Source organism: Labeo rohita, chromosome 5 (genome assembly GCF_022985175.1).
Source record: "Labeo rohita strain BAU-BD-2019 chromosome 5, IGBB_LRoh.1.0, whole genome shotgun sequence".
Taxonomy (NCBI): Eukaryota; Metazoa; Chordata; class Actinopteri; order Cypriniformes; family Cyprinidae; genus Labeo; species Labeo rohita.
The window spans coordinates 37,494,796-37,510,723 of NC_066873.1; the positions used below are offsets into that span (position 1 = coordinate 37,494,796).

At 35.8% G+C, this 15,928-nt stretch overlaps 1 protein-coding gene across 1 annotated transcript in view; it reads right to left on the reverse strand.

Moving 5' to 3' along the window:
• Positions 1 to 11,659, reverse strand: part of htr7c (5-hydroxytryptamine (serotonin) receptor 7c) — a 50,929-nt gene extending 39,270 nt beyond the window's left edge. Inside the window, exon 1 of the mRNA XM_051110711.1 lies at positions 10,738 to 11,659. Coding sequence (XP_050966668.1) covers positions 10,738 to 11,198 — 461 coding nt within the window. The 5' untranslated portion in view covers positions 11,199 to 11,659. The remainder of the gene's footprint in view (positions 1 to 10,737) is intronic.
• Between the last annotated feature and the right edge of the window lie 4,269 nt (positions 11,660 to 15,928).

Sequence of the window (15,928 nt, forward strand, 5' to 3'; positions counted from 1 at the left end):
ATCTTATCTGTAAATTTTGATTCTGGAAGTGAACTTTAAGTACTAATATGTAGCTTTAAGGTACCAGAATGGCCTCTTTTGCTACAAACATGTACCTTTTGAGAAGATACCGCCCCAGTGACAGCTTTTGTACCTTTTTTTCTGAGAGTGTAGATTGCCACCATATTGTGCAGTAATGTTGCCAAATTAATTCAAATCTAATTTAGAACATCTGCAAGACAGATAGAACTGAATGAAAATCTCAGATAAGCACAAATAGCGACTTTTGTGATGGTTTACACCACATATGAGAGATCATAGGTTATTACTGATACTGACAGACGTACAGTTGAAGTCAAAATTTACATACACCTTGCAGAATCTGCAAAATGCTAATTTTTACCAAAATAAGAGGGATCATACAAAATCCATGTTATTTTTTATTTTGTACTGACCTGATGATATTTCACATAAAAGACATTTACATATAATCCACAAGAGAATGTAATAGTTGAATTTATAAAAATGACCCTGTTCAAAAGTTTACATACACTTGATTCTTAATATTGTTACCTCAATGATCCATAGCTGTGTATTTTTGTTAAGTGATAGTTGTTCATGAGTCCCTTGTTTGTCCTGAACAGTTAAACTGCCTGTTGTTCTTCAGAAAAATCCTTCAGGTCCCATAAATTCTTTGGTTTTTCAGCATTTTTGTATATTAAAAACCCTTTCCAACTGAGGGACTCATATGCAACTATTACAGAAGGTTCAAACGCTCACTGATGCTCCAGAAGGAAAAACAATGCATTAAGAACCGGGGGTGAAAACTTTTGAACGGAATGTGGACGTGTACATTTTTCTTATTTTACCTAAATATCATATTTTTTCATTTAGTACTGCCCTTCGGAAGCTACAGAGAGTACTTACATGTTCCCCAGAAGATAAAATAAATTAAATTTACTCTGATCTTCAAATTCATAAAGTTTTCACCCACCCCAGGCTCTAAATGCATTGTGTTTCCTTCTGAAGCATCAGTGAGTTTGGATGCACAAAATGAGGTACAAGTACATGACAGCTTTGTCATTTTTAAGTGAACTATCATTTTAAGTCGTATTTAATCAAGCAGCTCTCCTCACTTTTTCTATAAGAGAACTTGTTTTTTCTCTGCGGCGTGCCTATTCCCTTAACATCTACTGCTGAAACCTCCTGTAGAGGTAACTCTATAAATTTTCAGCCTCCCTCCTGCGCGACAACTATGTCAACCTCCCTCGCGCTGTTCTCACACACTGCTCACAGGTCCGCCCCGTACAGTGTGCTATCAGTTCTCCGTCCTCCCTGAGGGTTAAACCATATTACCACTTGTCATCATTTCTGGTTAGGGCATCTCATGCAATATGATCCGCAGTCATATTGGGGTTTACATGAGCCCGTGTACAGCATGTTAGAAACGTGCAATACTCTTAAGTGATTATATAAAAATATTAGTGTGAAATTCACACTAAAGGTTTCTCCTGTCCTTTCCGCTCCTGCGGTCACAGGGAGACGTCAGTGACACTCGAAAACACATCGGACGGCACAGACAGGTGTGACTCAACGTGTCAGGCGGATCTCAGGTGAGTTTTAGCCTCCATATTCTGCGAGGGAGCTGGTCAGGAGAGCAGAAACAGCGTCATATGCCACTAAGACTCAAGGAGAGTAGTCACAAGAACACTAGAGACCTGAGGCTAGTTCCTGGGCCACTGGGAAAACCTGCTTTTTGAACCTGAACTGCATCTGTGTCCGTTCTCATTTCTAAATTCTAGAAGACAGCCAGACCGTGTGTGTCTCATTTGCAATTTTAATGCAAATCTGTCCCTTCCCATCTCCACACGCAGAACTCCCCCATCTAACATATGAGGTGATTTTTTTCTTTTCCTTGCACAAAGGACAGTTACCATTGCTAAGAGGATAGACTTCCTTCACTTACCATGGAGTTTAATTATTAATACCACTTGCTTGAATAATTGATATCACAATTTATTAATCTCAATAGGAAGACCAGACCTAAAGTAACCAGGTAAAATAGAGATAATGTGGCCATGTATGTGGCTTTGACTATTTCACAGTTAAAGGAGAAGTTCACTTCCAGAACAAAAATTTACAGATTTACTCATACCCTTGTCATCCAAGATGTTCATGCCTTTCTTTCTTCAGTCGTAAAGAAATGATGTATTTTGAGGAAAACATTTCAGGATTTCTCTCTATATAGTGGACTTCTGTGGTGCTCGCAAGTTTGAACTTTCAAAATGTAGTTTAAATGCAGCTTCAAATGGCTCTAAATGATTCCAGAAATGACGATTTATATATTTTTTAACCTCAAATGTGTACTCTGTGTATTCCGGTTCATAACAGTTAGGATATGTCAAAAAACTCCGATCTCATTTTCTTCTCCAACTTCAAAATCATCCTACATCGCTGTTTTACCTTTTTTGTAAAGGGCGTTTGATTTTCTTTGCACGTTCGTTTTGTAAACACTGGGTCGGTACTTCTGCAGCGATGTAGGACGATTTTATATAGTGCTGGGTACTTACAAATTGTAGTTCTTTACTGATTACAAATTATATGGCAGAAATTGTTTGTAAAGTAATCTTTTGGATTACATATTCCAAAAGACTCTGACTACTTAAAAATCTATTCCATTCTTTCATAAACACATCATGATGTTTATTAAAGATTATGGTATGCCAGGGTTTCAAAACTGGAGTTTGTGACGTTTTAAATGAAAAACAATCAAAATAAAACATTTGAACAGTAAAAATTAAAATATTTTAATTGTTTATCTTCATGTAACATGAACGTTTGAGTGTGTCATTAAATTAAAATTGTTACTTTTTAAATAACTGTTTTTATTGTAATATATTTTAAAATTGAATGTATTCCTGTGATTTATTCAAAGCTGAATTTTTAGCATCATTACTCCAGTCATCAGTGTCACATGATCATTTAGAAAAGATATGCTGATTTATAATCAGTGTTGGAAACTCTTGTGCTGCTTAATATTTTTTTGGAACCTGTGATACCTTTGTTAGGATTCTTTGATTAATAAAAAATAAAAAAAGTACAGCATTTCAAAAAAGAATAACAATTTAAGTCTTTACTGTCACTTCATCAATTTAACACATTTCTTGCTGAGTAAAAATATTAATTTCCTTCAAAAAAAGAAAGAAAAAAAATGACAGACCCCAAAACTTTGAACTGTAGTGTATATTGTTAAAAAGCATTTCTATTTTGAATAAATTCTGTTCTTTTTACCTTTTTATTCTTTAAAGAATCCACAAATCATCCTTCCTTAGCAATGCATATTACTAATCAAAAATTAAGTTTTAATATATTTATGGTAGGAAATTTACAAAATATCATGAAACATGATCTTTACTTAATATCCTAATGATTTTTGGCATAAAAGGAAAAAATTGATCATTTTGACCCATACAATGTATTTTTGGTTATTGCTACAAATATAGCCATGCTACTTAAGGCTGGTTTTGTGGTCCAGGGTCACATATGTGTTAATCAGCACAACAGTTTCCAACATTTATAATATAACATATGAAAATGATTTCTGAAGGATTATGTGGCACTGAGGACTGGAGTAATGATGCCTAAAATTTAGCTTTGCATCACAGGAATGAATGATATTTTAAAATATAATCAAATCGAAAACTGTATTTTTGTTCAAACAAATGCACCCCTGATGAGGGAAAAACACTCTTTTGAATGGTAGTGTATGTGTATATACTGTATACACAATATACACAAAAATATAGGACAACCAGCAATATTGTGAAATGTTATTTCAATTTCAATTGAATAGTAAGTTGAAAAGAAAAACAGAATAATTTTGTTCAAAAAAAAAAATATATATATATATTTATTTTTGCGCTAAATGTTTCCATTCAAGCCTCCCCTAAAAGACGAACCAGCAGTTAGTATTGTGAATGCATCCAGTGTATTGCAGCACATGCATGCTACTTCTATTTTTGATGTATCCTTTTTAATAATGCAACAAAATCAACACTTGATTTTTGAAGTGCCGTTCTTCACATTAGCACATTACATGAACATTGCCTGGTCACATTAGCATGAACATGAGATAGATAAGCCAAGTGTTACTTCCTGTTGTCTTTGCACCCTTCTGTCAATACCCAGTGCTGTGTGAGTTCTCACTTCTTTATACTAGCAGCAAACATTTAATTCACTAGTACAGTGTTTCATCACTGTCATTTCACCGTGAGATGAAACTACAATGTGCCTATAAATAAAAGACAGGTCTAATGTCTCAGTAAGATGGATAACTAGCTTATTCTCACTCATGGACAACTTAACGAGGTATTTGTGGGTTGTGAGTGCAGGTCATTTGTCTTTAACATTGGAGAAATAAAGATGATTTATTTAATGAGATAATACAAAGCCCATTAGAGAAACATTCGGTCTCCTTTTATGATTGCTGATTTCTTTTTCACACACTCCCAGAGCTCTCAATTACAATTACAAAAAAAATACAATTTAAAGCGGTCATCGAATGCAAACTTCACTTTTTCATGTTGTTTGAACATTAATGTGTGTTGGCAGTGTATGTACAAATCTTCCCTATAATGATAAAAATCTATGCAGTGGTTTTTAATTAATCTGTAAAAATAATATCCCCTTTTTCAAATCGAGCCGTTCTCAGATGCCTGTTGGTGTGCCGTCACACCCACAGAGGCCACTCCCACGATAGTTGATTGACATGAGCTCTTACCTCAGACCAGCTGTCACAGTCCACTAACTTTCCTTGTTTTGATGTCAAAGCAGGGATGTAAGTTAGACAAGAATATTTCCGATTGAGCGATTGAGGTGTTGTGTTGCTGGATGTAATAATGAACATAGTGAGCAGAGCTCATTTGCATTTAAAGGAACAACCCCTTAAAATGAGATGATTTTTGCAGAGCTGATTTTGACAAGGTAAAAAGGGTGTTGTTTTACAAAACCATTGAGAATTTTTAATCAAAGTATATTAGGGACTTTTCATTAAGACCCTAAAGAATCATATCAATTTGTGGAAAATGGGCATCCGATGGCCCCTTTAAATACTTTTTTATTCTCGAACACTCATTTTGCCTTGCTCTCATTGAACTCTGTGTATTCTGGTTCAAGACAGTTAAAAATCATTTCATTGCAAAAGTACCAATCCAGTCTCTGCAAAGTAAACATGCAAAGAAGATCAAACACCCTTAACAAAAAAGGTAAAACAGTGATATAGGACGATTTTGAAGTTGAGGGAGAACATGAGATGGGAGTTTTTCGACATACTGTCATGAACCAGAAAAAAACAGTCCAGGCAGAGTAAGACAAGATGAGCGTTTGACATTAAAAAGTATATAAATTGCATTATTTTTCTGAAAATAACCAATCGTTATGCTAGATAAGACCTCTCTTTCTCGGCTCGTTTACAAGCGCATTTGGGATCATTTGAAGCCGCATTTAAACTGCATTTTGGAAGTTCAAAATCAGGGCACCATTGAAGTCCATTATATGGAGAAAAATGCTGAAATGTTTTCCTCAAAAAACATTCTTTCTTCAGTCGTAAGGAAATTAAGACATGAACATCTTGGATGACAAGGGGGTGAGTACATTATATGTGAATCTTTGTGTTGGAAGTGGACTTCTCCTTTAAGGGAATGCTTATAGATAGATTTAAAAGAAAAGATTTTGCACATTTTGAGTGCAGTGATGAATCAGGTCCATAAATGTGTTGATTGATTTGATTTAATGTTGATTTAAAATCAGACGTAAACTCTTATGATCTTAGCAGTCTGAAATTTCTCAATTTGTCAATCATCTGCCTTTTGTCCAGCTAATTCCTCACTGCTGAATGGCTTTATTCTCTAGAGCTTCAGATTGTGATTGTCCAATGGATAGACGTCTGTTGTTCTGTGGGGAACCTTCTTGTTGGAAACACCTCAAGATTTTGACAACATAGTAAATGGTCCTTTGAAGACGAATGAGGAAAAGCCACTAGCAAGGTAGTTTCACTTCCATTATTACAATGATCTACGAGTTCTGAATCAAAGGTCAAAGCATTTGTCAAGAGTACTTGAACACTGAGTTATAATAGTGAGTTTACGGGCACTTCAGTTCCTGTTTAGGAGCTGTCCTTCACTGCTGGCTTCTGTAAAATTAATTTAAGAGCATAAATAAAAGGGCCTTAAAAAGGGTCTTAAAAGGCCCATGGTGGCATTTTTATTACATTGTGTAACATAAATTATATGCTCTTAAAGTCAGGTTAAAATCTAAATTGAGTTGCTTAGAATTTATTTTTTGTGCTACTAACGTAAAAAAAAAAAAAAGACTTCCATTTTTTGGACAAATAGATATCCCTGGTTCATTCTACATCATTTAAAAAAAGAGATCTGCAGGTAGTCTTATACAATGTCATTCAGAGGGCATGTGTATCCAGGTACATTTCCTAATTAAATACTGGATCCGTTTTAAATTAATAGCCAATCAGACTGTGAAGGCAGGGTAATCTCATCACGAATGGCAGCTACACAATGTTCATTTAATAAAAACCAGAGCAGAGAAAACTGACAGATCACACTGCTTTATTCTCAATAACAAGAAAAGCACTAAGCACCTCCTGTCTACGTCCAAACAGAAAAATCCTTTCCAGCCAACCTCAAATGTGCAATCACTTCTCATCAGGTTATTTTTTTTCAAACGGAACAAGCGTCATGAGAGACTAGGTTTGTTTATAATCCTTAAAAACCCTCAAGTGCTTGTTGAAAGAATATGAGCCTTTGGTATGTGCATGTGTACAGATTAAAGTGTCTACTAAGCGATAGCAGACGTAATGTGCTGGGGAAAAAAATGATGAAAAATGTGTCTGTGTGACATTTTCCTTGAGTAGCAAAAGCATTTTTCTAAAAAAAAAGGATGTGTGCGTCACAACAATGAACATCGCTGTAACACTTTTTGTTTAAATGTCTTGATTTTTGGGCAATACATCTCAAACTTTATACTGTATACTAAAAAGTAAAGGATCTTTACTGGCATTGATGGTTCAGTGAAGAACCTTAAAGGAGAAGTCCACTTCCAGAACAACAATTTACAAATAATTTACTCACCCCTTTGTCATCCAAGATGTTCATTTCTTTTTTTTTTTTTCAGTTGTAAAGAAATTGTTTTTTGAGTAAAACATTTCAGCATTTTTCTCCATATAATGGACTGATATGGTGCCCCGAACTTCCAAAATGCAGGTTAAATGCGGTTGTAAACGATCCCAGCCGAGAAGGAAAGGTCTTATGTAGCGTAACGATCGGTTATTTTAATAAAAATAAATAAAATGTATACTTTTTAAAGTCAAATGCTCATCTTGTCTTACTCTGCCTGAACTGTTTTTGTTCCGGTTCATGACGGTTAGGGTATGTCGAAAAACTCCCATCTCATCTTCTCCCTTAACTTTAAAATCGCCCTGTATCGCTGTTTTACCTTTTTTGTTAAGGGTGTTTGATCTCCTTTGTATGTTCACTTTGCAAAGACTGGGTCGGTACTTCTGCAGCGATGTAGGATGATTTTTGAAATGATTTTTGAAGTTGAGGGAGAAAATACGATTGGAGTTTTTCGACATAACTTAACCGTCTTGAGTCAGAATACACAGAGTTCAGGGAGAGAAAGGCAAGACGAGTGTTTGAGATTAAAAAGTATTTGAATTGTATTTTTAATGAAATTAACTGATTGTTTCACTAGATAAGACCCTTCTTCCTCGGCTAGGATTGTTTACAACCGCATTTGGGATCGTTTGAAGCCGCATTTAAACTGCATTTTGGAAGTTCAAAATCGTGACACCATACCAGTCCATTATATGGAGAAAAATGCAGAAATGTACCACAGAAGAACCATTTTTGGTTCCCCAAAGAACCTTTCAGTGAACAGTTCCTAAAATGACCTTTTTAAAGAGCTTTTGAACTATAAAGAACCTTTTCTGCATTTGAAAGATTCCATGGATGTTCAAGGTACACTGTAAAAAACAATTTGTTGAGTCAACTTAAAATAATTTGTAACCTGGCTGCCTTAAGTTCAGTCAACTCAAAAAAAGTTTATTCAATTTGAAATGTTAAATTACACTAAGTGACAACATCTGTTAAGTTTAGCAAACACAAATATCTAAGTTGTCACTTAGTACAACTTAACATTTCAAGTTGACTAAACTTATTTTAGTTTACTGAACTTAAAATTTTAAGGCAGCAGGGTAACAAATTATTTTAAGCTGACAAATTGTGTTTTTTATTTTTTACAGTGTATACATCCAAGGCTTAGAACCATTGATGCCAATGAAGAACCTTTATTTTTAAGAGTATACACCAGAATTGATGGGCATCTTCAAAGGTGCATTATGTAAAATTGACAGCTTAGTGGTTAAAATAGGTACTGCAGTCCTCAGACACAACACTCAAGTGGGTTGTCAGATTGAGGACATGCATCGGAAATGAGATCAGCTGACAATGAAAGATGACAAGTTGATTTATACTCATTTTAATATGCCTCTGGCTTTATAGCTTTTTAGATTGATGCTGAGGCTTTTTAGGTCGGGTAGAATCTGCGAACCCTGACCCAGTTCATTTGCTGGCTTCCCATGCTGCGATACGCTGTTTTCCACTCTCTGGCAACCCTGGGTTAACCCGGTTAACCTGGTAGTGGGTGGAGTCACACAGACCAAAACAAAAACAGGCATTCCAATATGGAATGCACATTTTCAAAATAGAATGACTGCCTGTAGCCTTCTTTATCAGAGAAACAAGTATGTGAACTTAACATGTTTCTTAAATACAACCTGTTCTCATGACAAAAACGTACCTGTGGGAACTTTTTTTACAAGACGCGAAATACGTTACGGCATGTACGTTACGTGAAATATATTCGATGTGAGATGTCCACTGAGTGGCGCTAAAAGAGTGTTTGTTTTTTTTCCCGGAACAGATGAACGTACATATAGTGCGTTTTATGTGACGTTTAGTTAATCATAACTGTGTACAAAAACGATTACAAGTGCTCGCTATATTTACAACTGCAGTGATGTGTACATTTTTGTACGTATTTTGTGCCTTGCGAAAAAGTTCCCACAGGTGTGTTTTCGTCATGAGATCAGGTAGCCAAAGTATCTGCAAATGTATTAAAAAATTACATACAGTACCTTAAAATAACACAGCTTTACAATGACAATTTATCTTTTTTTCTCCCATTTGTTCAACCCAAAAGATAAAGCTTGAAGGTTAAAACCCCAAGGCACCGCCTGCAAAAGGTATTTACTCCCCAGACATGCTGTAAACCATATAGAAAAACAGCCTTTGTGTTCAGTCAGAAAGCAACACCTTTTAAGACTGAACTAAATATTAATGGCCACTCTGCCATATAGATCAATGGCTGACTGAATTAACTATTCGATCACATAACCGTTTACTACAGCCATATGTGAAAGTGAAAACTGCAAAATCAATACAGCACATTTTTTTTACCCCAACAAGGACTTCACTACAGCAGCAGAATCTCGGACTTCAGAACCCAAAGGACACTAGCTCCTCTGATGTGTCAAACCAAATCAGGGTCTGTCAGTGACCTCATGATGTCACATGGGAGACTGGCTGCAGGTGCATTGACCCTATTCTCGGTCTAGAGGAATAATGTCCAACATGGACACAGAGTTGTCAGTCTTAATTTCTGCTATACAATGGACACGTCCAAAGAGTTGCCTTGACATTCAAGTGAAGGAAGTTGCCAGAGCAGTTTAGTACTGACTGATGCTTATTTAACCGAGGAGGAGTATTAAATGAGCAACAACTTCAAACATTTATGATTAGATGGCTAGCTGACATATCACACAGTGACAGCAGTGCCCTGAAATTTTTCAAACAGCATCTAATATTTGTTAAATTATAAGTGTCATTTTTATAAAAATATTCATTGAGAGACTATTTGGCATATTTGCTTGTTTTATTATTTATAAATGCAAAAGCTAAAAGCTGTTTAAAATAGTGGAAATTCTTTAAAAATGGGGGAAAACATCTTAAAATATCTCCCTACACTCTCCTGCACACATAAACAGTGATTTGTTGAGTTCATGGAGCTTGATTAATAGGACAATATTTTAAAATCTGGAATCTGAGTGGGCAAAAAAATCAAAATATTGAGAAAACTGCCTTTAAATTTGTCCAAATGAAGTTCTTAGCAATGCATATTACTAATCAAAAATTACGTTTTGATATATTTATTGTAGGAAATGTACAAAATATCTTCATGGAACATGATTTTTAATTAATAGGCTAATGATTTTTGGCATAAAAGAGAAATCGATCATTTTGACCCATACAATGTACTGTTGACTATTGCTACAAACATACCCGTGCTAATTACGACTGGTTTTGCTACCAGGTCACAATTTAAAAATCAATCAATAAATAACAAATGCACTCAGACCTGTGGATACATTTTAGCTTGCACTGATGTACTTGGAAAATAAATAAATAAATGCTAAAGGCTACTCCAGGATAAAATATTTTGATAAACCACTAGTGGTGATACTGAACGTTTGTAGGTTCAAACCCTAACATGTGTTGCTTCATAAACCCTCACCATTGTGTTCAAGGCACTTTGGTTGCTCCAGGAGGATTGTCCCTGTAACAAAGTCACTTTGTATTAAAGCGTCACCTAAACGACTTAGTAAGAAGAAGCCAACCTACTCACCTGTCCACACTGATCACGCACAGCGTCATGATGGATGCAGTGCAGCACATCACATCCATGCCGATGAAGATGTTACAGAAGACCTCTCCAAAAAGCCACTTTCCTCCCGTGAGGTCCGTCACGATCACGAATGGCATCACCACAATAGCCACGGAGAGATCCGCCACGGCCAGAGACACCAGCAGATAGTTGGACGGCTGTCTGAGCTTTTTAACGACGCACACCGCGATCACCACCAGCATATTTCCAATCACCGTCACGGTGGTGATGATGGCCAGCATCATTCCGATGACAATCTTCTCGGCTGTGGTGAAATCGAGCAATTGCTCCCCGCAGGATTTGTTCCACATGGCCATTGAGATGTTGTAAAAGAAGTGTGAGGAACCATTGAGAACTTCCGACGCGACCTCCGGGTGAGTGAACGAGAAGAAATCTAACGAGCCCGATGAGTTGAACATCATCCCTGCGCCTGATGATGAAGAGCTCGCCAAGAGTGCGCTCCGTGCGCCAAACGCATGCTGAAGCGAGCGCAGATCTGGGGTGCCTTCCAGCTCTCCAAAAGAAAAAAAGGCAAGTTGTACCGAAACAGCAAAGGAAAACTTAAATAAACGGGGGAAAGGAGGATAACCACTATGGTTTGGCTGTATAATGCGCGCGTTTGGAGAGGCTGTACAATCCTTGACTTGATGAAAGTGACAGTTCGGTTCTTCATGCGAGGAAGTGTGTGAGAATTGCGCACTCTAGTAGGTTAAACGCGTAACTTTCTCATCAAAGGCAAGCGGGCTCAGCTCCACCTACATTAAGATGTTTTTCTGTCTTCTATTTTGGAAAAATCACAAGCGCACTGCATTCGACTGTTTTGAAATACTCGCTCTCAAGGATCTCTCACTTCAGTTCTCGGGCATTTTGTGCCTTGTTGCATAACTACAAGGACATAGCATTATTTTTGTACGTCTTTGATTTTGCACAGTGAAAGAGGGCAATAATAATAATAAACATCTTACAGATATTCCTAAAAAGTGTTTTGAAAGAGTATACATGTCTTAGTGACGGGCCAAAAGCCCTGTTCTAAACGAACAACAACCATTTTTAATAAAAGCTGGCGCTTCCTTGAGCATATTGTGTCTATGTGGGCGTGTCTGATTAATATTTAAATGTATGCACATGAAAATCAGCAACATCCTATGGGAGTGCAGACAGTGGAGCTCGCATGATTAGGCTTTTAAACAAACAATAATAATAATAATACCAGTCATTATCGTCATTATGATAACAATAATAATGAAAGGATGTTGTTTTTAAGTCAATCAAAAAACTTATTTTGCATGTTTGAGTTTATTCGCCTTAGGTTTGCTGATATGGGGCGGGGTTTTGGTGAGAGGGCGGGGTTTTGGAGTTTTAGGGGGGTGTTCTACTTCAGTGGCTGAAATGGCTTACAGCACCTTTTTATTTATTAAAGGTTGTAGGTTCAAACCCTGGAAGGGGCGATTTATGACCACTGACAGAAAGGCCCTTTAACCCAGGTTGCTTCAGGGAAAATTGTCCATGATATAAGTGTACTGTAAGTCACTTTGCATAAACCATTAGCTGAAAATGCTTGAAATTTTAGACTTTCCAGAACACCACGCAGAGCTCTAAGAGAACAAAAGTCCTGAAAATTTGAACAATCAAACCCTATCAGCTGAATGTTGACAGCTACGGAGACTTGAACAAAAAATAAAACACATCCTGTACTATGTGAATGGTGAGCGCTCAACCTCATGGAGTTAAGTGGCATGAAAAATGAATCTGTAATGAAGCGGAGAATTGCACAGAATAGGACAGCATGTTCCCAGGCTAATGTGGCTAAAGCCACTATCATCTTCTTTGTCATTGTCCAACAGCTGGGGCATGTCACCCCCAGGGCATTGTGTTAGAATCTGAATGCATAATTTTTGTTATTATTTCTTTGGTTATAAAGTTGTAAACAGGGTTTGTGAATTAAAGGTGCAGGATTAGATTTTTAGACTGAATTTGTAGAAATAATGAAAAATGAAAATGTGCTGAAAATTTACTCATCCATTTACTCATGTACACTACCAGTCAAATGTTTCTGAACAGTCTCTTCTGCTCACTAAGCCTGCATTTATTTGATCCAAAATATGACAAAAACAGTAACATTTTTAAATATTTTTTAGTATTTAAAATAACTGTTTTCTATTTGAAAACAGTTATTTTTAATATATATATATATTTATATATATATATATATATATATATATACTATCCTCCAAAAGTTTGGAAATGCTCTAGAAAAGTAGGGTTTTGGACAATATTGGCATGAATCCTTTTTAATTTGTGATAATTTTGCACTGATTAGAGACAACACAAACTACGAAAACATATTTTATTACATAAACAGTTTATACATAGAAAAAACTTACATTTATACTGACTCCAAGCTATGTTACAAGATGTTTCAAAAACAAAAGCTACAAAGCTTTTTATTTTAGATAAATGCTGATTTTTGGATATTTGTATTTATCAAAGAATCCTTAAAAATTTTCTCAACTGTTTTAAATATTGATAATAATAATAAATGTTTCTTGACAATCAAATCTGCATTAGAATGATTTCCGAAGGATCGTGTGACACTGAAGACTGGATAATGATGCAAAAAATTTAGCTTTGATCAGAGGAATAAATTGCATATTAAAATATATTAAATTAGAAAACAGTTATTTTAAATAGTAAAAATGTTTTAAAATTGTACTGTTTTGTTTTACATTGGATAAAATAAATGCAGGCTTAGTGAGCAGAAGAGACTTCTTTAAAAGCATTTCTTTACAAAAACTTTTGACTGGTAGTGTAGATAAGTTCGTTTTTTTTATCATAACAGATTTGGAGAAATTAATAATTACATCACTTGCTCAGCAGTGGTTTTTCTGTAGTGAATGGGTGCCATCAAAATGGCAGTCCAAACAGCTGATAAAAACATCACAATAATCCACAAGTAATCCACACAACTCCAGTACACTGAATTAATATGTAATGTGAAAATTCATAATTAAGGCATTTGAACTTTTGCCAAAATACCAGCCCACAACCATAATACTTCTTTCTCCTGTTTATGGGCATGTTAGTTTAGAAATGCTTTGGACTGTTTTTACTTTTGTAGGTCTTGGTCTGTGCATATTTCTCTCCTGATTTAGCAGTTTTATGATAGAGAATTTGTATTTTAGTTGAAGTGGATCCACTGGTGAGCAAGTAATGATAAATTTCTCCAAATCTGTTTGTCTAAATCTGTTTGTCTTCTCCAAATAATTTGTCTACATCTTGGCTGGCCTGAGGGTGAGTATATTTTCATTTTTGGGTAAACTATTCCTTTAAAGGGATAGTCCAAATAAACAAAAATAAAAATGCTGTAATCATTTACTCGCCTTCATGCTGTTTTTTTCTTCTGTGGAATATAAAAGATATTTTCAAGAATGTTGGTAATCAAACAGTTTTGGTTCCCATTGACTTCGAGTGTGGACATTTCACTGGAAGTGGAAACCAAAACACTTATTTTTAGGTGGACTAGCCTTTTAAACTCATCTCACTCTTGCTAGAAAAGTCAGTGTGCCAGTTACCAGTCACCATGCCAGTAAAGTAGCTGTATCCAGTGACCCAGAATATGTTGGCTTCTCTTTTGATGTTCAAGGTCAAAGCACCTGGGTCAAGTGCTGCTAGAAGGATGAAAGCCAAACTGCTGCTTTGACCCAGTATGCTCACTGCTCCCCTCAAGCCTTATTGGTCAATATTCAGAGTAGCCTGATGTGCAGAGTGCTGATGATGAATGTCATCTTAAATTAAAAGTCATTGCAGTTGATTCGCTTCTGATGAGCAACACTGTTGATGAAATTACCCTGGCTGTATAGGCTCAGTTATGAACCTCCATAGGTGAGTCAGTATACAGCTGGGAAAGATGTTTGTTCACTTAAAAATCTCATCTGTCTTATGTGTAGGTCTATAATATAATAACATTTCTATGATAAAGATTAATTTTATATATTTTTCATGAAGAGGACTTGAACCTGCATCCCCATAGGAGCACCGAATCCTAATTGCAATTTTTATGATTGACATTTAATTTAGAAAACTGAATCTCTGAAGTATTTAAAGGTGCACGAAGTAGTTTTGTCCTCATTAAAAAGTTTTATATACAAATAAATGAATAAAACTTTTGAAAAATACTTGAGAGCGTAAGCTTGCAGTGTGATACGAGAGACAACCAGCCTTCAGATATACAAGTATGATCAGGAAAATTGGAAATATCAGATCACTGAATGCCACATTTTACCAGTCAAACAAATAAACTGTAAAAACACATTGTTTCAATGTGGGGGTTTACAAGAAAATACTATTTCAGTCTGTCTACATCAAAATTTCACAGTTTAATTTGATGTCTTGCCATTTTCTATGTAATTATTTGACAAATTTACAAGCAATTTCTTAGTCTTTGTTTCAGTAAATTCTTCTCTTTGTCAGTGTATGAAATAATATTTTTCTGTTTACTGCCTTTGCTTCACAACTCAGCATAATCACTTCTGAAGGGACTGTATATACTTTTTTTTTTTTAATCACAACAGTTTTAAACCTTTTATAGGTTGTTGCTTGAATATACAAAGACCTTATTCTGAATTTCCCTTTTTGTGGATCACCTTAATCTCCAACCTGAGAAGTTGGGATCATGTGGCAGAGCTACGTTTCCTTCCAGTAGTTCTGTTCTCTCTGTAGACTTTTTAGTAATTAAGTGAGATGTCTGTTGAGCGCAAAGACATGTTTGTGGCTGCATAATAAAACAGTGTTTACTCTATGTAGCTTGTGTCTTCACAATCATACAGCAGGGGAAATAAAGAAGGAATCTGTCACACAATCCTCTAAAGGCAGAAGACAAAAGGACTTTTGGCAGGGGGCGGGAGATGTTTGACTTGATGGGCTTTCTTATAATAATAGCAACACTGGTGGCTATACAATCTGGCGATGCAAATGCATCATTGAAATTTCCTGACTGCAAAATTAATTTCACAACTTAAGAACCATGGCAGCAATACCCCGTTATACAGTATAACTTGTTTTAACAAATTGAGTTTATTTGTTGAGCTTTTCAGAATCTTTAGTTTAGTTACCACCACACAGAATGTTAGAACAGAAAACAAAACGTGAAGAA